Here is a 26,818-nt window from a genome sequence, read left to right as displayed (position 1 = left end):
GGACACATGCACTAGCCAAATGAATTTATCATAATGGTCAGCTTTGGCATTTTAGGTAAAAGTAAGGTTAAAGGTATAACTTGGAAAATATGGCCAGAGTTTAAACGTAGCTCCAAAAACAAAGAGGGTAGCACCAGAGTTCCCTACAACTGCTGCTCTCTGCTAGCCATCCTTGGCTGTAGCTAGCTATCATTAGTTAATTAGCTCTGTTAGCTTTTGAGCCAGTGACCCTGCCTAGACAGATATCTCGGGTCAGAGGGAAATCACCACAGGGACACCGAACCGGGACTGAAAATGTCTCCATGACCAGTGGAGCTCAGTTTGAAGACAGGGGCTAAGTATGGAGGTGATTTACAGCGGCTCTGACCAGGACTATGACTGTGGATGAGAAAACACGGCAGGCAGGGACAGGAGAGGCTTCACAACAGGAGAATAAAGACAGCAAGTTAAATTAGCATCAGCATGTGGCAAAAACAGCGTCTGGAGTCAGAATACTTTCACAGACAAGACAAACCAAGACTGCTTTGGTGAGTTTTATTTTGTTTACTATTTTGAGTTTGAATGTGTGTTTCATGATGTGTTAACAAGGCAATTAAAATCGCTTTAGTAGTAAAAGTAGTTCGTAAAAGAGAGAAACCTGAATTCAGAGGGTGTGCAATTGTGTTTTTCTGTTTGGTAGGAAAATAGATGTAAGAATATTTCCTTTGTTGACATCTTGTAAGTTCAGTTTGTTCATTTGTTACACTAAGATAGCTTTCCATTTACATATATCTTCCAGCTGAAACTAAGGAGGCTATCTGACTATCTTGCAGTGCAAAGAGGTATTATGAAACAGGACTGGTTGGCGGGCTAGCTGGTTAGCACACTAACTTCAGTAGACATCTCTGCGACACAGTACATAGACGTCTTTGCCATAACGTCAACACACGTTTCTTCACATTCTTTTGATGTGTCAGTTCATTTTTTGAACGTTGTTAACTAAAATTCTGGCCACATTTTACCCTTCAAAAGTGAGAGCTCTTCTAAGGTATTATGATTTCAATGAACTCATTTTACTCCCAACTTCACATTAAGGGCTTTCTTGTATGTGTTGTTCATTTGGGAGGGGTTACTGCCACACTCTCTGTTGATCAGCATGTTCTGACTCTTGCCAAACTCTTGAGAGTTGTTGCTGTTTGCTTCTACGACTTACAGAAGCTCTACTTGGCATTTCATTGGTGTTGTGCGGTGGGAGTCTCTCAGCCACAGACGCCAACAACTTTTAATTTAAGGGTGACAACAACATTTTGGCATTCATGCCGCAGCAGCAACCAGATTACTGGATTCTTGTTTGTGCAGGCCTCTTCCTTTAAAAGGTTATGGTGTTCTTATTGGTTGCTGCATGGATTAAGCAAAATTACATGTTTTATTAATATCCGTCCACATACCATGAACAAAGAGGTGATGTAACCTTGATCAGGGCATAGCAGTATGCATTACTAATATTACTTTGCAACGGCCTGTTGAGATGACACGGAGGGGATGCATGTGAAGGAATATTAGAAAGAATTCAACACTGCCATGCTTGCCCATTCTGTTTGGTGTGAGTCCCTCTCTGCGGGAACAGACTGATTATAACAGAGACAGACATCGAACCTCTCACCCATCCCCACCCTGTCTCTCTGATGGAGCTGAGGGAAGATGTGTTTAAAAATAAATGGGTAAATATTATTTAGCTGTCAGATGCAGATGCATTTGAAAAGTCTGTTCAGACTTACACCAGCCACTGGAAGTCTAGCCTTTAACACTGTAGTTCTGCTATTTACAGATTAAACGCAGGATCCAAGGTTTGACATGCATGTACGCTGTTTAGGAGATCACTGTTAAACACTTGTGATGTAGTTTCCGTGCTTGCATCATCATGCGGAGCCTTGAGAAATATTTTGTCCACAAGCCAAATGAGATAATGGGAAATTCCTCAACTGAAGCTTTCAGACTTTTCAGAATACCTATCTGCTTATGTGAGATCATGAACAGAAAACTAATGATATCCACTGCAGCAGAGCATTCCCTTTGCTTATGTCATACTGTCATACATATTTATCCTTCTATTCCAATAGTCTTTGCATCCCCTAATAGCTGTTAGAGGATCATAATACAGAAATAAAAATACAAAACACATTTTCTAAAAAGATGTATTCACATTATGCCTCAAAACTTTTCTGTGTCCCGCCTCCATAATTGTGGATGCTGGGAATAAGCATGCAGAAGTATATTCAGAAAAACACTGTGCCCAAAGTTGTTGAACCATGACCCCAAGCTGCTCTGACCTTTGCAAGCAGAGCAAATTGCTAAAGGCTAGTGGTTGCGCTGAGAATAATGATGGGGGATAAAATATTAAAGAGTTCTTCAGAAAATACCTGTATAATAATAAATAATCTAACAAAAGAGACCAAACAAAAAAGATTTTATTGGGCAGCATAACAGCATCACGTTGTGTCCCATTGGTAAAGCGTGGCTCGGCACAGCTCGACTTCTTGTCACAGTGACGCCAAGTGCAATTACCCTGACATCATCTTCAACATGACACATGCACATCCCTTTCTGCTGAGATCTGTTCATCTGCCACCAAACAGACGTGACCAGACAATTCAAACAGAGGTGACCAGGGTGTGGTAGAGTCAGTAACAATTGCGGTCCCAATTTGCTGGCGGTGTGCAGGATGTCCATGTCACACAGGTGATGATTCTAGTTATGATTCTCTCTGACCAGTCAATGGTCTGCAGTTTTTTGACTCCACAGGTTATTATCAGCTCAGCTTGCTGGGAACCTCAACAGAAATGATACCCAAAAAATATATCATGCAGGTGAAGCCAGTTAAAAGCCAAAGTTCCAAGTGAGGTAAAGGTTATGTTAACATGCTTTAATGTTAAAAAATATATATATTTTTATTTTATTCTATTTTTCTCATACTCTCTTTAAGACCCCCCTTCCAAAAAGGCCAGTCTACTCTGATTGGTTAGCCCCCACAGACCTGAGCAAGCACCATTCACCGTATTTGAGCATCGCCTTCGCTGGTGTTTTTTTAACCGCTGCCATCCTGTGGGGATTGCAACCTTAAGGAAATCCTGACGGCTCATTTGAAGGCAGTTTCTGAACACAGGTTAGATGCATTTCTCTGTTGATTAAGCATTTTAATAATTTAGAGATCATGCTCTGTAATCAGAACAGATTGATGTGATAACATTTGCAAATATTTGCATATAAATATTTACCAATAGGTTAGTTACCCGCCTAGTTTTTTTTCCTGATATAATGTGGATATGACTCAAGACTTACACTCTTGTAACATACACACACAATCCAGAATGTAGGACTACACATTACAAGGAGACACAATACCTACAATACAGGAATGGTCTAAAAAATTCAAACCCAGGTGAACAGAAGTCTGAGGGTTGTAATAATTACAGCAGCAGTTCCACCACCATCATTATGCAGAAGCCTAATCAATGGTCATTACGCTTAAGGGGGGCTGCGATGTTGTTAATGAATAGTTCCAATGAGCAGTGAGCTCTGTGTGTGTGTATGTGTGCCAGTGGTTAGTGTTAATGTCTCTAATGAATAGATGTGGCACACGCAGCCTGTGGACACCTGCTGCCGCCATTAGTCCCAAAGAGCAGACTAATCACCCCGGCTTTCAAATCTGAGCAGGTTATTCAGTGTCCCTCAAACTTGAGGACCCTTCATTACACAGAGCATGAGTGTTCGGGGATAATGCCGCCATATTCAGATATATTCTCCTTCGAGAGGCAGTGGCACATTCTCCGCAGACCTAAAGAATAAACTAGAGCAGCTAATATGAATGGGCAACCGGCATGGACAAAGATGCGCACGTATCCTCGCACATTCACACTTGTTACCATCTGTTGCCTCCCACCTCGTCTATACCGTACTCTGCTCCCTTTCCCTTCCTTTGCCAGGCTCGCTGATTAAATCATCCTCGCAAGAATTTCAACAATCAATGTGCAGTGAATCCCAGTTCCTACCTGTTCCCATGGCTACTAGAAAGACAGAGAACTGAACTGTGGGAGATGTAGTTTTTTTTTCTTTACTGGTCTGAGTTCTCTGGTTCTTTCTTGCTGCAGCGGCATTGCGGTATTGCTCATCCTTCATTTAATTTCATTTTTACTTATTTAAATGCAAAGGTGCCAAGGCAGAGGCATAGAATAAGCAAACAGAGAAAGAAGAAAGCTTGAAGGTACACAACAAAAATCATGGAACTAGGAGGTGAACAATTACAATCATCAAGGAAAACTAAGAGGTAAACAACTGAAATCATCAAAGAAACAAGAAGGGTAAACAACTAAAATCATCAAAGAAACAAGGAGGTAAACAACTAAAATCATCAAAGAAAACTAAGAGGAAAACAACTGAAATCATCAAAGAAACAAGGTGGTAAATAACTAAAATCTTCAGAGAAAACTAGGAGATAGCAATAAAGGTAAAATGCATGTTAAGTAAAAATCAACAATGTTAAAAGGTAAAGGTTTATGAATTGACAATAAGGCAAATAAATAAAACAATAAGAACGGTACTCAATAAAAGTAGCAATTCAACCTAGGATTCAGAAACCATCTGGATATGGACGTGCAATAGACATGTAGACAAGAAGATACTTGTTGGGTGGGGTTGGGTGTTGCACGACCAAGACACAGAGAGGAAGAGAGAGGGATGACAGCTGCGGGAGATGTTGAAAGATTGAGCGTCAGGGGTTACCAGTGCCATGGTTGCGCTGCAGGACTCAGCTGTGAGCTGCTGATTTACAGGCCCTGAAGGACAGCCACCCACTCTGCAGCCATGAAAGACAGTGGAGAGGAGGTCTCGTCTCCTTTTCTACATCACCATCATTCTGTCTCCTTTACAGCTCTTACCCGGTCTCTATCTTGTCTCTCTGTACTTTTTCTTCCTCCATTTCTTGATCTGTTATCATTCTGAATCAGCCCACTATGTAACAGTTAAAACCAACCTCCAGCAAGGTGAATAATGATGACAAATTAAAATAATTACACCTGAGGGCACAGTCAGTCTTTCTGTGAATCTATCTGCCTCCACACACACAACCCATTTATTTGATTGGTCAGTCCGGTTGTACTTCCCTTGTTGGTAATGTGACTGAAATGTGTGTTATCAAAAGGCTGCAGGCCTCAGTGCACTGGCAGGAGCAATGAAGAAAAGGAAAGAAACCACAAACAGGAACTATAGCCTGCTTCCAGGAACCACCACATCAACCCACGCACACACACACACACACACACACACACACACACACACACACACACACACACACACACAGAAGCATGCACAGAAGCATGCACAGAAAGGCATGTGCGTCCACACAGACACACTGTATCTGAGTCTGTCTCTACACACCACCCTCTCTTTATCTCAGAAGGCAGAAGCAACAGTTAGTGATCACATGACCACAAGAGTCGCTCCTCTAAGCTGTTAGCTGGTTAGCTCAGGCTCAAAGTAAACGTTAAATAGAGGAAGTGGAGGCGAGTAGAATGAGTGCAGTTTGTGAAATGTTGTTTTGTTTTTTTTGTTCCACTCTTTTTCACCATTTAAACAGAGTACACTGATGGAGAGCATGAAGAGCTACAAGAGCGAGAAAGAGAGGGGAAGGAGGGGGGGATGCTGTTGCCAGGGCAACCGGAGCCGCGGCGGTTGTCATCATGAGGCTTCTTCTGCATTGTGTGTATGCGCGTGTGAGGACACAGCGCGTGTGTGAGTTCACCCTCCTCTCTCCAGACAGGAGGCGAGGACATCCCCCTCTAACACTGTGCCAACGGAGAGAGGAAGAGAGAGAGAGAGAGAGAGAAACAGAGACAGAGAGAGAGAGGGAGAGAGAGACTGAAACCCCATAATGCACTGCACGCTGCAGGGCTGAAGTCGTGCAGATTCATCAGTTCCTGTTCGGAGGGATTGTGTGTGAGCGCACACACACCTCGTACACCCAGACCGAGTGCGGGAGAAACACACAGACGACCAGGCAGGTAAGACGGCTTTTCTCTGACCGTGCGGACAGGGACTGGGTTTACAGGATGATGTGTTCATCCGTCTGTCTGTTGCTGCCTCTTGAGAGGAGGAGCAGGGAGAGTTGCTCTATAGAGACGACAGGGTGTCATTAATATTTGACATGTTATGAATCCGACAACTTCCCTGCCTGTTGCTGGTGATGCTGCTGTTGTATTTTTTTTTGTACTTTCCAAGTAAGAAGTGTGGGAATTTTTTTTTTAGGGTATTTCCTGAAGAGATTATAAATGGCTGATAAGCATGGGAAATATCTGTTAGTTTATGTCTGCCGCTGGCTTTGTTCTTTCTTTTTGCATGTTTTTTTTGCTTCCAGCTTGCAGATACGGTTCAACTGTAGCTAATTTGAATATTCTGGGCAGGTTTTTGCAAGCGGGAGAGCTGGTGCACACTGTAACTTTCAGGAAACAGCACAGTAATCTTTTTGTCATTCTGAGAAGCCTGTTTACCTTTTTCAGTACATCAGGCACAGGTCCACAATATTCATGTTATAGAATAGTTAGAGATTATAACAGGAATGAGGGAGGTTTGATTTTAAAGGTTTAATTGCGAGTTAATGTTGCATGATTTTGACTGATATGCTTCATGTAACGCTGTAGTGAAGCAAATTGTGCGATTTAAAATATAAGCCTGATCAGTCAGAAACAACTCACGACACAGTGATGCATTTTAAGTGACACTTTCATGTCGATGACCAATGATGAGGATTAAACTTCCAAAGCTCTTAGTAATTAAGTATGAATATACTGGGATGTTTGTCCCATGAGACTTAAACTACTTAAATAACCTAAGCTTGTTTTTGTGTCTAGAAGAGACGTTGTGTGAGCTGATTGGCGGGTAAAAACGTGGCTTCTCCATTACGGGTCATTTGGTGGTTTAACGGCCACTGAGGCTTGTGACCATATCTGTTGCACCAGAGACACAGACAGGCTGGAAAGCACGATTGCAGCAGCTCAGGGCAGGGACTCTTAAACTTTACTGCCCTAAGACTTGAATGGGAAATTTCACTCCTCCACCCTGGGACCTCATTGTGAAATGGTGTTTCAACGCTGTCATGTGGAGACACAACAGAAGGTCAACACGAGCACACAGAGTGAGAGTCTAAGTTAAAACCTTTATTCCATTTGGATATAATTTGAATGTCAGTCATAGAGATCCCTGAGGAAAAGAAAACAACTAAATAACACGGGGTTGTGTTATCTTAATATTACACAGCTCAGGGTAATTTTATTTATATTACCCTTAAAGTCTCACAGGAGCTTTGGGCCTGTTTTACTTGTGGGTCTTGCACCTTCTGACAGGGTTTATTATGTGGATGTGGGAAGTTGTTTATGCAGAAGCCCTGTAACAGACTATGCAAAGAGCTTTTGCGGCTCGGGATATAAAATGCAAAAAAGCCATAATGCAGATCAGACAAAAAGAAAAAAAAAAAAAATCTTTTGAATATTCAGTTTGTCTCCATTTAGCTCTGACAGAGCACAGCTTCTATCTGCACTTCCCCTGCAGAAATCCACCTGTCAAAACACAAAATGGAGAAGCTCCTCTTTTTTTATTATTCTTATGGCTCCTTTCATTAAGGCCCCCCCCTCTTTCACTATCTGTGTTGTCGCCTGATAGAATTATCCACCAGACACCTATGTGACAGTGGCATCTATACCTCTGCCCACGCACAGTAATAATTCAGCGTTGGTGTTCGGGAGACTTGAAGCCGCCTGTTGAAGGTATATACATGTATGTATACTGTAGTCCTCTGGGTATATATGGTGTTCTTGAGAGTGTGTTTTAGATGAAGCTGAGAGATACTGTAAGTAAGAGAAGGAAGGAGAAGCAGAGGGATGTATGTCTGTCTCTAGTTATAAGCAGGAGAGTTCATACCACAGTTATTTCAGTGGTGAGTTTCTGTATTTGGAGGCTTTTGAACAATGCTAATTCATATATATCCAACCACTGCTCTGTTATAGATCTCTGTGTTGACAGACTCAAACATTTTTTCCCCTTGGAGCCCCCAGAATATGTTGGTACCAGAACTCAGAGCTGTTCAGTCGAAGAAGAAGAAGAAAGACACAGAGGTTCTGCAAGGTCATGTGGTTTCAACATCCAGAAATAGCTCCTGTTGTTTGAAGATCATCTGTTTAATGATTTGACCTTAGATACTCAACAATAGAGCAGAGGTCTGTTCTGAATGCTGAAAACCTCACGGAGTCACTCCGGGTCGCCCTGCTGGATTTTCCATTTGGTAAGATCCTTGAGGTTCTCCAGTAGATATTCTTTTGCTCTCGGTCCAGCTCTGGCTTTGCTTAGCAGCGTGGATCAAAGATGATATATGGATCCAGATCTCCTCCAACTTTAGCTCCTCCTGTCTTTGTTCTCTTTCTCCATTTTTTTTCTCTGCCCTCACTCCTGTCTTTAATGATCTGGAACACAAGGGACACATGTTCATATATCCGTGGCCCCAGTCTGATGATCAGAACGAGGGAGGATGTGAGGGACACTGGCTCGACTGAGAAAGCAGTGCCTCAAAAGTCCTTTTAATTCTCTGCCGCGTACACAGACATCAGCAGAGCAGTGAGCAGGAACCTTAGTGTGCATTAAATTATCTGCAATTGCAGCAATTATCTGCAAGTCCAGAACCTTTCACTGTGCCTTGTCTCTTCATCACTGCCACTGTCTTTCCCTTTGGACTAGAAGCCCGCCGGTGGAAAGTACATATGCTCAAGTACTGTACTCAGGCATGATTCTGAAGTACTTGTTATTTCCATTTTATACTACTTTGCACTTCTGCTTGACTATGTCTCGGGGGAACCAGCGCTTTGCAGATTCATATTTTAAAACAATGAGCATTTAAAATAGAAGGCCCTGTTGTACAATAAATTAAAACCGTATGTAATCTTGCTTGAATTCGCTCAGTTATGGGCAGCTGCAACATCAGAATGCTGCATATATGTTAATGCAAAAATAATACTCCAATGATATAATATATTTAATAATATACTTGGACACTGACAGAGACCACACTGCCTCCATAGTTGGTACTTTTTGCTGTACTCAATACTTAGTCACAGGTGCTATTGCTACCTTTAAAAAGAACTTGTCAACCCTTGGTTATGACATGGTGGTTAAGTGGGACAAGTTCACCTAAAGATGAACTTTGCAATCATTGTCTATCACCCCCATGCCGATGGATAGGCAGGTGAAGTTTCATAGTCCACAAAACATCTCTGGAGCTTCACAGCAAAAGAGCATTGCAGTGTTATCCCAAACAACTGAAGTAGAAGGGGACTTGTTTTAAAACCTAAAACGGCTCCAAATGGCATAATCCAATTGTCTTGAAGCCTCGAGATCCAAAGTATATTTTGAAGACTTGGATTACGCCTGGACAAGCTGTATCGAGCCATATTTTGCTTTTTTTCTGCTGTTTTTTTAGGTTTTCAAACTATTTTTGTACTGTTTCCATAAGTTGGAAATAAGGCAATTTTGCAAGCTTGAAAGCTGGTAACGTAATGACCCCATTTGAAGCCATCACAGAACATTTTTTAACAACTTTTGGTTCATTGTTTTTGTTTTTCTGGCCGCAACTTTACTGCGTTAGTTCCCTCTCACTGCTCTCATCAGCACCACTTTCAGCAGTTTTTCTTGTGAAATAGCTCTGAAAATCAATTTAGGGAGTGCCCTAGTAGTTCAGTTGGTAGAGCGTGTGCCCAAGGGGTACGAACCCGACCTGTGGCCCTTTGCTGCATTTCATTGCCAGCCCCTCTTCCCACTTTTCTAACACCGCTTCAGCTGTCCTGTCAATTAAAAGAAAAAAAAGCACCCAAAAATAATTAGAAAAATAAATAAATAAAATTTGGTCCAATCGATCTCGCACAAAAGGGCAGACAGACAGAAGTTTGTTGCTGGCTGGTGAACATAATGCCGCATTTGGCAGCTAAAGAGCCAGATATTTTACTCAGGGGGTGGTGGACACCAAATCAGATGTAAAAGGGGAGTAAAAAATTGACTTTTATTTGCCAGGTCACCAGAAATACTACTCCAAATTCACAGGAATATAATTCCAACTCTGCTGGATGTGTAAATTTGCAACCAAGTTCACCATAACAACTTTATAGGGTGATCACGTGTCAATGTTATGTTTACAGCTTGTTTTCACTGCTGCCAAGTAGCCAAAAACATTTCTGCTCGTAATGGAGTATTTCCACATTGTGATATTGCTAGTTTTGCATAGGTAAAATATCTTTTACTGCTACTACAGAAGTGGATGTTGTGTGGCATTTCTTTGAAAGCTGTTGAGCTATTGAAGGTCCATGAGCAAGAAAATCTGAAGCTGACCTCCAGTATGTGCTGTGAGCGAGGCAAATAAAAACAAATATTTCCTGACAGAGCGTAACTCTTCAGAGGAAGCTTTTTTCCAGAGAAAAATACTCTCACTTCCTGTAGTTTTAGACTCCATCTGCATTCTGGATCATCACAATACAACCTGCTCGGAGACACTTGGAGAACACTGCATCGTGTCCCCAAGTCAGTGTCATCCTGGAAAACAACTGCAGGACCTTTTTTGGGAACGAGTCGGTGACTTGCCAGCTCTGAAATCAAAATTCCATATTTCAAGCGTCTGTAGTGCGTCGCTTTGACTCTATGAACGAATTGATAAATATTTATAGAAGCTGGAGCTAAACATTAACACTTAGAGCAGCACAGATCCATCATAGGTGCTTTTGAGGGCAGGCTGCAGGCTGCTGTTCAATCAACACCTTTCCCTTACACTCTTACACACACACACACACACACACACCTATGCACACACAAGCCAATACAGTGATAAATTCCAAACACCCTGATATATTGCGGCCACAAGTCAGCGATGTGGCTCTGAGTCACTTGGTTACACCCACCCGACACATACACACACACACCTCCGCAAAACACACAACACCACGCACTCACACATGCTCACACAGACACACAAGCACCTGACGTAGTGTTTGATGGAGTTAGACACCATGGCAACAGAGCTGTGACTCTTGCTGTCCTGTGAGTGGACTGAAGCTGTGGAGGAGGGAGGAGAAAAGCTACCAGCTAGCACTGCTACTCAAGTGCAGCTATTATTGTTCCCAATCTCCCCGTCTCTCTCTCTCTCTCTCTCTCTCTCTCTCTCTCTCTCTCTCTCTCCGTCCTCTGCCTCTTCCTTCTTCTTTTCGTCTCCAGCCACAACTGCTCCTCACATGCCGCATTTTCTTTTTTTTGTCTTCAAGTGCAACACAGAGGCTGTGAGTTGAAAGGAACTCAACCAGAGGAAGTAGAGGAGAGGTCAGCAGGCATGTATTTTTAAAGCCATCGATTGTGCAAAAGAAAAAAAAAAGAGAAAAGCCCTGACACATCATCAGAGGGAACGGCGCCTGATTCGATCGGCCGCAACTAGACAGCGCTCCGCATGGCGTCTTATTTGTTGACATATTATTTTTATCTCGCTCTGCTCGCACTCTCACTCGCCGCATCTCCCTGTTTCAATCACAAAACAAAATGAACTCCTCCTCTCACTCTCTCTCTCTCTCTCTCTCTCTCTCTTTCTCTCTTTCTCTGACTCTGTTTAACCCTTTTTATTTAAATCCTCCTCTCTCTCTTCTCTCTACTGTTGCTGTCAGTCATGTTTTATAAAGGCAGCAAGCGCAGATAAGGAGAGCACAGGGAGGTGGAGTTGGGTGGGGAGGGGTGTGTGTGTGTGTGTGTGTGTGTGTGTGTGCAGGTGGACAGGTCTCACAAACAGCATCTGTATGAGATTTACAGCCTGCAGATACAGATGGTGGAGAGACTGCGAAGGGGGAGAAAAGAAAGGGAGAGGGAGGTGTTGGAACAGTGCAGGTGAATTGCATTTTTGGTTCTCCGGTAGCGTTTTCACGGTCTGATTGCCAGCATTTGTTAACATACGCGCATGCACGCAGTCGTGCGCGCACTCACACACTCTCTCGGGCAGTGTGAAATTGTGGGAACGTGGCTGTTGACAGTAGAAGTTTGTCTGAGTTAAGTTCACCCCCTCCCTTCCTCTCCTCTCCTCCCTCTTTCGCGTACGATCCAAGCGCGAGCTGTGAAAGGTGAACTCGCAGCCCGCTGTGGATAAATTATGTGTGACATGTTTAGCTGTGCAGCCTTATATGGAGCCTGGCGTATCTGAATACAGTAGGGCTCTGCCAAGTGGGAAGGAGGGAGAGAGAAGAGAAGGAGCGAGGGAGTGAAGGACAGGGAGGGAAGGAGGAAGAGGAGGAGGAGGAGGAGGAGGAGGAGGAAGGAAAAGAGGCAGGGGAGGGAGAGAAGCGAAGGAAAGAGGGAGGGGGCTGTGACAGAGGGAGTGAAAGAGAGGAGTGCCGCGAAGCAAGCATGAGGTTTTCACTTTCCGCTCTCCCCTCAGCAGCAGTCAGATGAGTCCGTGCAGAGATACAGTAAGTCTTTGCTGTTTACTGTGTGAGTGTGTGTGTGTGTGTGTGTGTGTGTGTGTGTGTGTTCATTTGTTTAGACTAAGTTGTCCCTGCGCACATTTCTCTGGCATTTATCGCTTTATTTTATTCACCATCTGGATGTTGAGCGTGATGTGTTGATGTGTGTTTGAGTTGAGTTATATGCATGTTTGCGAGTGGGCGTGTGTGTGCGCGTGCGTGCGCGTGTGTGTACATATGCAGATGGCCACCGTGCTCGACTGCTAATGTGTGGCAGTTTGAGGCGGGACGTTTTTTTTTTTTTTTTTAATGTGGAAAAGAGCTGAGCGGACAGAAGAATGGGTAACGTTAGTGTTTAATGTTCCGCAGAGTAGTTAACACACACACACACACACACACACACAAACACTCTCACTCACGCACACGCAAAAAAAAAAACGTGCACACAGTGACACACATTCCCGTTCCTGGCAGACTGCACTCTGTCTCTCTCTTTCTCTCTTGGACTACACTGAAATCCCTGTTGTTGTGTGACTCCTACTGTTAACACTAAAGCTAAATGTGCACTCACGCTTATGGATGAATGAATGAAAACACACACACACAGACAGACACACTCAAAAAACACACATACGAACAACCCCACTGTACACTCCTCCTGTATAATGACTGGACTACTGGTGTTTACACTACGGCTGCCCTCAGGAAATGATTACACTCCAGCATTGCTCAGGCCGTCTGTACCAGTCTGAACCACACTGACACACACACACATGCACACACACACACACACTCTGAAAAATCATCATAGATTTTTGTATGTTGTACAAAGGCCAAAAAAGTGAGCATAATTTGGATGTAAAGTAAAGTTTGTGTACCAATCCCCCCCACCCCCCAAAAACATCTGAATTTGAGTGATTTAAATGGATGGAGTTCAGCTACATGATGGATTTATATACCGCTGTAAAGAAAATAACAAAATAAACAGAGCACAACAGACAGCTTCATTTTGAATTTTCAGTATAAGCAGGATTTAAGAACACGTTTGTTTGCTTTGCTTTAAAAGCTTAATTACTGAAACAGATTGAAAGTGCCTGGAATGCATTAGCTTCAGGGTCTAAACGCTTTTTCAATTAATCTTCTCAACATGCACAGCTCATTTGCCACATTTCCGCACGGCTTGGACACCCGCACCGTGCAGGGAGTTAAAGGTGTCACCTGCTCTGATGACACGTTGGAGGTTCAGTTCGTCGTCCAGTGAGTTTTATGTAGCTTCATCTTCTTTTAATCGTTTCTCGTTTGCAGTGTTTAAAACTTAACAGACAAGACAGTTAGCACAGTTGTTTACATTAATGACTAGACTTTTTTAGCTACATACTTAAAGGCAGAATGAGTGTGATTTCCCTTAAAAAAAAGGAATAAACTCATACAAAAGTAATGCTTTGCAGGTAGCGTCCGTATCTCTGTGTTCGGGATGTTTGAGGCATCAGCCTTCGGGCAGTGAGTGTGTAGCCCCCAGCCAATAGCAGCATGGTAAGCACGCACCAAAGAGGACTAGTCTTCAGGTCACCGTGGTGTTCACCCTTCACAACTTTCTGTCTTGTGATCAGAAGTCTTGGAGTTGTTGTGGTTTGCACACTGCACGACAGATTAGCAACAGGGGATGGCACATTACAAGATCACACATGCAAACGTGACGCAGGAATGACGCAGTACTCATCTGGAGCGAGAAAACAAGGAAGAGAATGAAGAGATCCGCTGTAGGTCGTTCCTCACTCCTTGACCCATCTTCTGCAACTCAACCACGTAGCAGACATTGACAACACATCGGCGAGCTGTCCCCTAGCTCCTGGGTCGTGTCTCCGAGCAGATCATGCGCACCATCTTCCATTATGGGAACGGTTGCCGATTCACCTCTGATCTGGAGGCTTTTTTTGTCGGAGATCTCCAAAAAACATCGGCGAGTTGGAAGGTCAGGGCTAAAAAATCTTAACTCATTCTGCCTCTCACAATAAAAGCCTTGCGGTGGTTTGCCATTGAAAAACTTAAGTTACAAAACTTTATTGCAGCTTAATATCATAAAAAATTAGAACAAGAACTTAACTTTGGGAATAGAGAGCGTCACGTTGTTTAAGTGTTGATGGAAATCTGCTGGTGGCCTGGCAATTAATATGTACGTTAGAGGGAACACCGTGCGAGTTTTTTATTTACCCGTTTATTTTTGGAGCAGAACGACTCGTCTCATGTGAGTTTATGATTTACCAACTGATGCTGCAACAGACACTGCGTCTATCTATATTCTCCCTGCTGTTTGGAGAACACGCCCTCTTCTCACCCTCTCCACATCTCCACACCTCTGTCTCCCTCTCTCAGTTTCACTTCCCCACCGCTCCCCCGTCTCCCCCTCTCTGCAGCTGTCTGTCCTATTCTCTGTCTTTCTGCCTTGTTTCTTTTATGGCTCACTCTGTGTGTTTCTCTTTTGGCGTCTGACTCTCAGTGGGTTGAAAAAAAAAGGCTTCTCTGCAGATCAGAGCCGGCAGATCTACAAGGTCATTAGAGTATAGAGCAGCGAGAGCGCAGAGGCACTCAGATACATACTGAATTTCACAGCGCACACGACTCTGACTAAACAACCCCGTGTGAGAGAAGAAAGAGACTCTAACAGAGGAGAGGGAGGGATGCATGTAACCTGCGTTTGACTGTGCTGATTTAAAGGAAAAATGAGGAATGTTTTTCTATGAATTTCTCTTTCCTTTCTTTTCCTCCCCCACCTTCCCTCGTCTCATCCCACAACTAATCTGTCCTTTAGAAGTGATGTCATCCCCCTGCTGTCCTCAGCAGGCACAGGGCAGTCTGTCGAATGCAGATGAGCGGCGCGTTTGTGTGCGCGAGAGGAAATGTGTGTGCATAATGACATGAGCGCCACGATACCCTGATTTACATTATTCAATTATCAGGAAAAAAGAAAACAGGGCGGACGCTCTGATCAAGGTGACAGCAGAGGGATGTGAGTGGAGCTGACTTTGAGTCCCGAGCCCTCAGAAATTGAACACAGAGCATCAAACTGGCAGATAGACAGTCAGTCGCTCGGGCAAATGGTTGGGGGGAGTCCTGTGAGGCCATTTGGCAAGTGGCAAAATCACAGTGAGTCAGTCAATGGTGTATGATTGCTGTTTTCCCTGCAGTCTGCAAAGCTGTCACCGGACTAATGCACACGAGTGGAAGATGTAATCTATAGTAAATACAGTTGGCTCCATGGAGGAGCCCTCTGTGATTTCCACAGATTAAGGTGTCAAACTGAATCACCGGTCATAGACAGCTGAAGAGTACAGATTATCCCTCGTTTGGACGAATGACAAGTCGGGGATTCGCCACTTCATGCGTGTGGCGTTGCAATTTGGAAAAGTGATTGCAGATATTTTCTTTTGGGGGCCCGTCCGCCCCCTGACACCAGACTGAATGACCACCGAAGGCTAAATCATCGGCGTTAATCATCTTCATCTACTGAGCTTCATAATCTTTACAACAACTCTGCTGTTAAGCTTCGCAGCCATTCAGCTGCTAATCAGCGATCATCTTGCTGTTACTGAACCGTCTCCTGTCAAGGATTTTCCACCGCCATAAATTATTCTTATCTTGCTGCACTTCTTATTGTATCCCTCTCTGTCTGAATCCCCCCCCCCTCTCTCACTCTGCTCCCATCTCATTATATGCTGAATATCTCCACTCTGTCTATCTCGGGCCATGCCACCTGTACCTCCCCTCTGTCTACCTGTCTGTCCATCTCGTTTCTTTTGTTTTCATCATCCTCCTATCCACCTGTCTGCCTGCGTGGCTCAGTCTCTGTCCAGGTTGGCGTACGAGAAACACAGCGCAAGTAAAAAAAAAGAAAAAAGGGAAAGATTGTGTGTGTGTGTGAGTGTGTGTTTGCCTTTTTAAAAAAAAAAAAAGTCTGATAAAGGGCCCCGTGCTTGAAATGCCACATGCGGAGGTGGTAAATTTACACAAGGGAGCTTTTTCAAAGTGGGCAGCTCCTTTTTTCATCTGTCTGCCTCCCGTCCACCTATTACATCTATATCCCTCGGACGTCTCCTTTCTATCACGCGCTGTCTGTTTCTTACCGTCTATTTGTCTTTCTGTCTCTGTGACTTTTCCTCTGATTCTCGCCGTTTTCCAATCTCTCTCCATCTACCCTCCCACCCACACACTCTCTCTCTCACACACACACACACACACACACACACACACACCTCCTCCATTGCTATTCCTGAGAGGAGTAGACTGGTCTGGCAGTGGGTTGGTTTATGTCCATGAACTCAATGACACCCTCGCTACCGCTGCATTACACCACACTGGCACTACCAAAGCCAGGCAGCCACACTGCAGTGAAGATAAGAGGAGCAAGCAGTTGGACAAAATGTATGCATAACCCTAACACACACACACACACCTAAATCATCTCACATCCCTATTCATGTGGGTGTCTGCTATAACTGCCTCGCCCCCCCTGTCTCTCCCTCCGTGCGCGTCAGGCTGTTTAAACACTTGCGCTGATATCACAGTGCAGACGACAGCTTGCACACGTGCCACTTGACTGCCCCCGTCGCCTCCCCTCCCCTCTGTTTGTCTTACAGCTGAAGGAGGGAGTCGTAGATCGTGTGCGTTCATGTGTGTGCGTGCGTGATAGAGAGCGGGCACAAGTGATGGTTGATGTTGTGCATATGCATACATATTACTCATGTGGTTGTGTCCTGAATATGAATGCACCGGCTGACCTTCCATTCATCTCTGTAGTTGCGTATCCTCCGCAGATGATGCAGGATCTGCTGTCTCATGGTTTGTGGTCAATACTAATGCGTGTGTGTGAGAATAGGATGACGTCTTAGATTACCCTGATGGTACAATCTGTGGAAACATCATGGTAATGGAGTATCATTTCAGAATGACCAGCACTCAGCCCAAGACTGCCGGATCAAATCTCAGACTCACATGGGTGGGACCGGGCGTTTGTTTGACAGGGTTCACGTGCGAGCGTTATTAATACCGCTGTCCCCCCGGCAAGGTATTGGAGCTCATTAATATCACCGAGATGTCCATCACTCAGTGTTCCTCGAGCAGCAAGTGCAAAAAATGTTATTGTGGCTGAGAAATTTTATGGAGACCAAATGCTATATCTTTGGCTCAAGTAAAAGAAGAGACTTAGCCAGCCCCCATTATTCACTGTCATGTGAACTTAATGTTTTCTTAATGAGCCATGTCGCCATTATTGATGAGGATATTATGTAAATCTGAAATATTACTTATATTTAAAGAAAAAACCCTGAGATCTCACCCCGCTTTGATGCCCGCTCTGCTCAGGATGTCACGACTTCAACTCTGAAGAGAAAATCGATCAAAATGAGAGTTTAATTTCTATTACTGAAGCAAAAGCAGGATCTGTGAGACAAATCTTTTTGCTCCTCCCTCGTATACTATATAAAAACAAAAACAATGTGCTGCTACAAACATGCCATTTAATAGTTTGTTCCTGACTGAGTGCACTGTGACCAAAAGAGTAATAAAACAGTTAAATTAGTGGCAGCAACGGGAAAAAAAACATAAAGTTAAAGTAAAATATCAAAAAAGTGCAAAAACTAGATATTTACAATCAGTTTTCAGTAAAGGTTTTACAGAGAAACACTGTAATTTTAGTTTTATATGCAAAACAGAAAACTTAGTAAGTAGATTATTTAGATTTTAGATTTTGACCGTATTGCCTTAGTGTGGTACATAAAAAAATAAAATAAGGTGGGCATATCACACTTGATACTGTTCTGCCTTTCTTATTAAGGGACTAAATTTGAAAATATAAATGATGTGAGGGCATAAAACCAATCATGTGTTGATCTTTACAAATCAAGACCTGGTTGTCTAACAGTGGCCTTGCTGTCAGCGCTGAAAAAAACAAAATAATTGAGAAGGTTATCGAATTGTGACCTTAAATTAGAAAGTCAAATCATATTTTGGGAAAAGTTGATTTCCAGGATCTTAACACCGCTGGAGCTCAAGGCACAAGAAAACTGCAAGAAAATATTTTAGCTTGTTAAAGCTCCTGTAAGCGTTATTTTCTTATTAAAATAAGTCTTCACTAGCTCCATATTACAACAGTGATTTCTGTTATAGATCCCTTTATTCAATCAGGACAGAAAACTCCATAAAGAGGCGGTCCTGTCTGCTCTTGACGGCACAGACAGCAGGATTCTGATGTAGAGAGAACGGATTGTTTGCTGCAAAGCGGACAGAGAGTTGGCTAAAACGACGACAACACTTACAGCAGCTTAAAATAAAAGAAATGTAATATCAGATGCTCCTCTACAATACATTCCAACCTAACAATGGCGACTTTTGAGATCACTGGAAAGGGTCTGTTGATGAACAGATTAGCTCGGCAACAAGATCTTAACAAACAGCAAATAGTACTAAATTGGTAATTATGACTAAATCCAGTGTTTCTCCATAAAATGCTAGAAAGTTTTGTTTCTTGTCGGCAAATTGTGTCATCAACTTTGATAAACAAGGGAAATCATAAATTAGCACACAACCCCTCAGGGTCCACCTCAACTCTTGGCCTGTGTCAAGTGATCAACCAGCTGATGGTCAGCAGCTTTCTGCCGGTCACGCTGCCACAAAAATAAACTGAAAAAAAGCTGTGTGCACAAACAAAGCAATCAAGTCCACAATGAGCAAACACTGTGTCATCTGATGTGTTTATAGATGATGAAAGTCCTGCTCAATCCGCTAGCGAGCCACTTGCTAGTTCCCCTGTAACTGTTCACACTCCAAGCCACAGTGATGAGTGCACTGTATACTGACTGGATTGTGCAATTTATTAGAAAGCTGAAGGTAAGAGTCACAGGATGATGTAGAAATTAAGGCCTTTGTTGGATCAAGCTGTGCTAAACTGAGAATTCTGTTTTCTGCCAGATAATTTCTTGCCTCGTCTGACATTTTTGTGTATGACTCTGGCATTTCCATTCCATTTCGGTCATCTCTAAATTAATCCTGCACTCATTCCTACTGCTACCCCATAAACATGAAATATAGAAGACTGAAAGTAATGTTAGCCCTCGGTAATGTCACATTTCTTTTTATAATTGACAGCATGCTGGCCTGCCTGTTTTTGTGGTTTGTCCCAGCTGTTTGGTTGCTGTCCACTTGTCCAATTTTCAGTGGGATATTAAATGAATTTTGTCCATGAATCTGTTCCTGTCGACTTTCCAAGAAGCGGTGACGTTGGCTAAAATTATTGGCACACCCAAAACATATTTGAAAGACAAGACTCTGCAGACTTAAGTGCAACAGGTCAAGCAGCTAAAACGACTCCTAAGATAGCTGTGGGCAGCAGAGGATTCACCAATGAGGAGCATTCAACGTGTGACTCTGGATATTAAGCCATTTATGGGAAAAAAGGGTCGTCAATTAATATTTTTTTGTCATAGTTTTTCTCGACAAAACAAACACTGCTCTGGCCTGATATCAGGCTGTGGCGCAGCTGATTTGTGAAAATACTGTTCAAGTGTGAAGTTGGACAATATGGGTCGAGGAGAATATGAAAGGGCCAAACTCTGTTGACAGGAGATTATGAGCAGTTTTTCATGTAAGGTTCTCGTCCTTGTTAGTGAAATTGGATACAGGCTTCATTGTCTTCAAGAAGGTTGCTGATCTTTTCAGGGCTGTCTGGGCTCGTCAGTGTGTGGACCTTGGTTCGATTGTTGCGATAAATAGAACTGTCACAATGTTGTGACAACAAAAAGTTAGTATGTGGTGAGAAGTTTTTTTTACTTTGGTTTGATAAAAGGTGTCACTTATCACCAATTTTGGGGACGAGTACAGACCTAGAAAGAGGGCATTTTGGGAAACTTTTGGTTGATGCCACTTTAGAAATTCATATTTCAAACTTTCAGTGCTTTTTATAAAATAGAGCTGGATTTATAACTTACTGTTTAATACTATGTTATTTGCTGTGTTATGTTTAGCTAGTGTCACATTCATGTAGCAGCAGCTTTTTCAACCAAATCGCCAGAATAAACGTTAGCCAAGTACGTTTCTGCAAAACAACAGATAAGTTCAAACTAGACATTTGTTTATGTCACAACTTTACATTTGTTAAGGTTGAATTTTCTATGTCAACGCTGTACTTATTCTCTGTTTAGGTTAAGTCACAAAAACCCCTTGGTTAGGGTTAGGAAAACATCATGGTTTTGTTTAACATACCTGTGTTGCTTGCCACGCTCACAGATGGAGCCGGTCTTGGTCGCCACGAAATCAGCTGGAATTGTCTCCAAGGCTCCTTAAAAATACAAAAAAATGTTGCCACTAAAACTGCTGGAAATGTGTGCAGGTCTCCTTTAAAAAACAACCAGTTTGGGCACCCCAGTAGCTCAGCGTGCAAACCATGTAAAGAGGCTTTGTCCTCGCTGCAGTGGCCTAGGGTTCGAGTCGAACCTGCTGCCCTTTGTTGACGCATGTCCCCCGCGTTAACTGCTAATATGACATCATGCCGACTGGGCTGGCTTTTTAGCCAAGCTAACTCAATGTTGATCGTCGGACCGAAGTCACCTTTGTTTGGTCGGAATGTGTTGTAGCAGAACATCCTATAATTCCTCATTTTGCACAACCAGAACTCTTCCGGTTGGAGTCAAACACAACTCCAACATAAATGTCGAGTTAATGAGCTAAAATATTAGCCGCATGGTCCTTGTGCTGTCTTCGGGCGTATAGCTAGTTGGCATCAAAGCAGGTTGACATCTTTAAATACAAGTAATATTTACAGGTTTCACTGTTGTCAAGAAGGTTGCTGATCTTTCCGGCTCTGCCCGGCTTTGTTTTTTGCTGTTTGTTGTTTTGTTAGTTTAGTTTAAATATGGTATCTCTTATCACCAGTGTTGAAATAAGTGATAAGACTCAGTAGGAGGCATATTGTGAAACGTACGGTTGCAGGAAGTCACTTGCAGAGTGTTCCATGTTTGTTTAAAGGTCACTCTTTGAATAGCCAAAGAGTTTGCATTTTGCTTTCTATTGCAGCACCTTGGCTAACCGCTTTAATAGCCTCATTAATGGAAAGTCGAGGAATCCAGCGGTTCAAATGTCACACTCGGAGATCATCTGAAAAAACTTGGCGTCTTTCATATGATTTCCGCCGCACTGCTATGACACCAGGCCGGATCTGACACCATTAACCGCTTTGTCCTTGCTTTAAACATGGTTTCTCTGGTTGCCGTGGCGATGATGACCTTGCAGCACATTACCGTGGTACTGCAGCATAAGGTGTTGTGTGAACAAGGAACGAGGAAGGAGAGATAGAGGGGGCCGAGACAGTGGGCGAACAAAATGAGGACAGCTGCTATTAAAAGACGAGCCACGTTGACAAAGTTGTTTATGTCACATGATACTCGGAGCGCAACTTAGCAGAAGGCGAGCAGATTTCTAAGAAGAGGTAAGATTTGGGGAGATAGAAAAAAAAAAAAAAAGTGGGAAAACACTAAAGCATACGTGTGAAGAGAAATAGAAAAGGAGAACAGGTGGGGATCAGAGGAAGATAAATGAAGAGAGATGAGGAATGTCAAGATGGCATCACGGTGGAGTTCCAGCAGTGCTTTGAAATGGAACAAAATCTGCTTTTTCTCTCCGCCCTACTCTTCCCTCTGATTCCTCCTCTTTCGTACCTGCCAGCTCACTTTGTATTTCCCCTCTCCCTACCAGACACCAACCTCTGTCTCACACCAGCTTGCACTAATTGCTCCTGTTTGCCTCCCATCACTCTTCCTCCAGCCTGTATCCTTCCCCTGTCACCACCTCTGGTCTCCGTTACTCTATTTGTCTCTCAAAGCCTCTCGCCCCTCCCCCCCTCCCTCCGTCCTGATGCTCCTATCAGTGTAAAGGGCAGCTCAGGTCGTATATAGATGATATCCTGGTCAGCCGGCGATGCGGTGTAATACGAAACGTCCAGCATCTGCTTTTTGCTGCTGCAGTCAGCGCCCTTTAACCTCTCGCATTACCGAATTTTCCCCCTCCCTCCCTCCATCTTTCCTTCTGCTTTTTGTTTTCTTTTGCTTTACAGAAGGTGCAGTAATCAAGCATATTTCACAACATCCTCAAGGAGAAGGTATGAGCATTTTTCGGATACTAAGCCCTCCTCTGGAACGGTAACACTTAAGGAATGTCTGAACCGTCAACTTTTCGCCTAAACAAACAGGACCTTTTCATTACCGAACACCAACTCCACTGGCACTTTAACAGATCAGAGTTTAACACTGTGACTCTCTTGGGGAACATGAGCAAATTGTTTCCTCTCACTTTCCAGCTAGTTTTGACCGTTGCTCTTTTATTTGTTTCTCTGTCTGCTGTGTTTCAAAGGTCAGCCACAGGAAATCAAACATGGAGGAACCTGCTTTCTGGCTTTTTTTCTCTTCACCTTCTCTATTTTTCTTCTTTTCTGGAAGTCATTCAAGGTGAATAAATGGCTCCCATCTCTGGCCCCTGTTCACTCCTCATTCCTTCTCTCCCTCTCCCTCTCTATTGCTCTCAGATGCAGGGCTGAACGTGGCTCGTGTTAACAGAGCGAGAGGCCTCGCCGTAAAACAAAGCGCAATTCCATGTGGCTCGCGCTGAGCACGACACATTAATATGAAGATGCGCAGCTCAGCATTGATTTCATCAACAGAACTGAAAAGTGTTTTGTTGACAAACTTTACGACCAATACAAAGTAAAAAAGTCACCTTTGAACATGTGAACTGCAATATTGTTGATTAATTAAAGCTTAATAATCAAATCAAATCAAATCAAATTTTATTTGTATAGCCCAAATTCACAAATCACAGTTTGCCTCAGAGGGCTTTACAATTTGTACAGAGACGACACCCTCTGTCCTTCGACCCTCGATTCGAGTGAGGAAAAACTTGCCCCAAAAAAGGCCCTTTTAACAGGGAAAAAATGCGGAAGAAACCTCAGGGAGAGCCACAGAGGAGGGATCCCTCTCCCAGGACGGACAGACGTGCAATAGATGTCGCATGTACAGAGCAGATCAACGAGATCACAATGTATTCAATTATAAGCGATGGTTGACAGGAGTGAAAGTACACAAAGATGTATTACAGCAATAATGATGAAATGCACATGGAAATGTGATTACTAGTGATAACAGTAGTAATGATCAATGGCAAGGATGGTATGTAGCAATGCAGTACGATAATAGTAGTGGAACGTATGTAACAGAGATGTGACTAATATTAGCGACAGTAGTGGTGGGTGTCAGGCAGGGTCATGGCAGTAGGTGCATCCACGATCAGGCAGGGCCATAGCAGTAGGCGCATCCACGATCAGGCAGGGCCATAGCAGTGGGCGCATCCACGATCAGGCAGGGCCATAGCAGTGGGCGCATCCACGATCCACGACCCGGGCGCGGCCAGGATCCAAGGGAGCCTGTAGGACTAGAAAGCACAAGGACTCCGGGGAAGAAGCAAGTCAGTGACATGCAGAGATGGGGCATGTATACAGGCATAATGTATACAGATGGAGAGGAGAGGAGAGGGGAGGAGAGAGAAGCTCAGTGTGTCATTGTCCCCCGGACTAGGCCTATAGCAGCATAACTAAGAGCTGGTCCAGGACAGGCCTGGGCCTGTCCTGGACCAGCCCTAACTATAAGCTCTATCGAAGAGGAAGGTCTTAAGTCTACTCTTAAAGGTAGAGAGGGTGTCCGCCTCCCGGACCAAAACAGGAAGATGGTTCCACAGAAGAGGAGCTTGATAACTGAAGGCTCTGGCTCCCATTCTACTTTTGGAGACTTTAGGAACTACAAGTAATCCTGCGTTCTGGGAGCGTAATGCTCTAGTTGGGTGATAGGGTAATATGAGCTCCTGGAGATATGATGGTGCCTGACCATTAACAGCTTTGTAAGTGAGGAGAAGGATTTTAAACTCTATTCTTGATTTTACAGGGAGCCAGTGCAGAGAGGCCAGTACAGGAGTAATATGATCTCTTTTCTTAGTTCCTGTCAGTACACGTGCTGCAGCATTCTGGACCAGCTGGAGACTCTTTAGAGACTTGTTAGGGCAGCCTGATAATAGAGAATTACAATAGTCCAGTCTGGAAGTAACAAATGCATGGACTAGCTTTTCTGCGTCTTTTTGAGACAGGATGGGCCTGATTTTTGCAATGTTACGTAGATGAAAAAATGCAGACCTTGAAATTTGTTTTATGTGGGAGTTGAAGGACATATCTTGATCAAAGATAACTCCCAGATTCCTGACGGTGGTGCTGGAGGCCAAGTTAGTGCCATCCAAACTCGCTATATCATTAGATAATGCATCTCTAAGGTGTTTAGGACCAAGTACTATAACTTCGGTTTTATCTGAGTTTAACAGCAGAAAATTGCAGGTCATCCAGGTCTTGATGTCCTTGAGACATGCATGGAGTTTAGTAAGCTGATTAGTTTCATTTGGCTTTATTGATAGGTATAACTGTGTATCATCTGCATAACAATGAAAGTTTATGGAGTGTTTCCGAATTATATTTCCTAGAGGGAGCATATAGAAGGTGAATAGTATGGGTCCAAGCACGGAGCCTTGAGGAACACCATGACTAACCTTGGTATACAGGGATGACTCATCATTAACATGTACAAACTGAAATCGATCCGATAAATAGGACTTAAACCAGTTTAATGCGGGTCCTTTAATGCCAATTAAGTGTTCCAGTCTCTGTAGTAGAATGTGATGATCAATGGTATCAAATGCAGCACTAAGATCTAGTAAGACCAGGACAGAGACAAGTCCTTTGTCAGAAGCGATTAGGAGGTCATTTGTAACTTTCACCAGTGCCGTCTCTGTGCTATGATGTGCTCTAAAACCTGATTGAAAATCCTCATATAAACTATTTTTATGAAGAAAGTCACATAGCTGGTTGGCGACTGCTTTCTCAAGGATCTTGGAGAGGAAAGGGAGGTTGGATATAGGTCTATAGTTGGCTAAAGTTTCTGGATCAAGATTAGGCTTTTTAAGGAGCGGTCTAATTACAGCTAGTTTAAAGGATTGTGGTACGTATCCTGTTAATAGAGACAGGTTGATCATTTCTAGTAAAGATGTGCTAATTAAAGGTAAAGTTTCTTTCAGCAGCCTAGTTGGGATGGGGTCTAGGAGACAAGTTGTTGGTCTAGATGAAGAAACCATCGAAGTTAGTTGGTGGAGGTCAATGGGAGAGAAGCAGTCTAAATATAAGTCAGAATTTAGAACTGTTTCTGAGGTTCCTGTGTTTAAAGATACAATAGTGCCAGTTGAGGGCAAGCGATGATGGATTTTGTCTCTAATAGTTAAAATTTTATCATTGAAGAAGCTCATGAAGTCATTACCACTGAGCGTTGTAGGAATACATGGTTCAGTAGAGCTGTGACTTTCTGTCAGCCTGGCTACAGTGCTGAAAAGAAACCTGGTGTTGTTTTTGTTTTCCTCTATTAATGACGAGTAATAGCTTGCTCTGGCATTGCGGAGGGCCTTCCTATATGTTTTAAGGCTATCTTTCCAGGCTAAGCGGGATTCTTCCAAGTTGGTGGAACGCCATTTCCTTTCAAATTTCCGTGATGTTTGCTTCAATTTGCGGGTATCCGAGTTATACCAGGGTGCTAACCTCCTGTGCTTTATAGGTTTCCTTTTCAGGGGGGCAATAGAGTCCAGTGTTGTTCGCAATGAGCCTGCAGTGCTATCAACAAGATGATCGATTTGTGAGGAACTGAGGTTAGTGGAGGAGTCCTCTATTATATTGAGACATGGCATTGAGTTTAGTGCCAGCGGTATAATTTCCTTAAATTTAGCTACAGCACTATCAGATAGACATCTAGTGAAGGAGTTTTTGCCTAATGGTGTGTAGTCCAGTAATAGAACTTCAAAAGTTATTAAGTGATGGTCTGATAAAAGAGGATTCTGTGGAGAAACTGTTAGATTTTCAATCTCGATACCATAAGCTAGAACAAGGTCAAGGGTGTGGTCAAAACAGTGAGTTGGTTTATGTACACACTGAGAGAAGCCAATAGATTCTAATAATGAGATAAATGCAGTACTAAGGCTATCATTAACGACATCCACATGAATATTAAAATCACCTACAATAATTACTTTATCTGATTTGAGGACTAGACTTGATAAAAACTCAGAGAATTCAGATAAAAATTCTGAGTAAGGACCAGGTGCTCGATACACTACAACAAATAGAACTGGCTGTAAAGTTTTCCACGTTGGATGTGAAAGACTCAGAACAAGGCTTTCAAATGAGTTATAATTTAATTTAGGTT

The 26,818-nt window shown here is 43.2% G+C and overlaps 1 protein-coding gene across 9 annotated transcripts in view; it reads left to right on the top strand.

Annotated features, from left to right (window-relative positions):
• LOC311256378 (muscleblind-like protein 1) overlaps positions 1 to 26,818 on the top strand; it is a 153,869-nt gene that overhangs the window by 69,079 nt on the left and 57,972 nt on the right. For 3 of the 9 annotated variants that reach the window (XM_084351382.1, XM_084351381.1, XM_084351377.1), the window contains exon 2: positions 5,612 to 6,035. The exons of 2 other annotated variants lie outside the window; for them this stretch is intronic. Coding sequence is in view for 1 of the 7 variants with exons in the window: in XM_084351383.1 (XP_084207509.1) it covers positions 12,483 to 12,503 (21 nt within the window). In the remaining 6 variants the exon portion in view is untranslated. Of the gene's footprint in view, positions 1 to 5,611; positions 6,036 to 8,155; positions 8,309 to 12,390; positions 12,504 to 26,818 lie in introns of those variants that run through there. 4 more of the 9 variants (XM_084351385.1, XM_084351380.1, XM_084351378.1 and 1 more) reach the window with 4 other exon arrangements.

The sequence above is a fragment of the Pagrus pagrus genome (assembly GCF_965226575.1).
Source record: "Pagrus pagrus genome assembly, chromosome: 4".
NCBI classification, from domain to species: Eukaryota; Metazoa; Chordata; class Actinopteri; order Spariformes; family Sparidae; genus Pagrus; species Pagrus pagrus.
The sequence above is the reverse complement of the archived record's forward strand: the minus strand, read 5'-3'. Positions and strand labels throughout refer to the sequence as shown.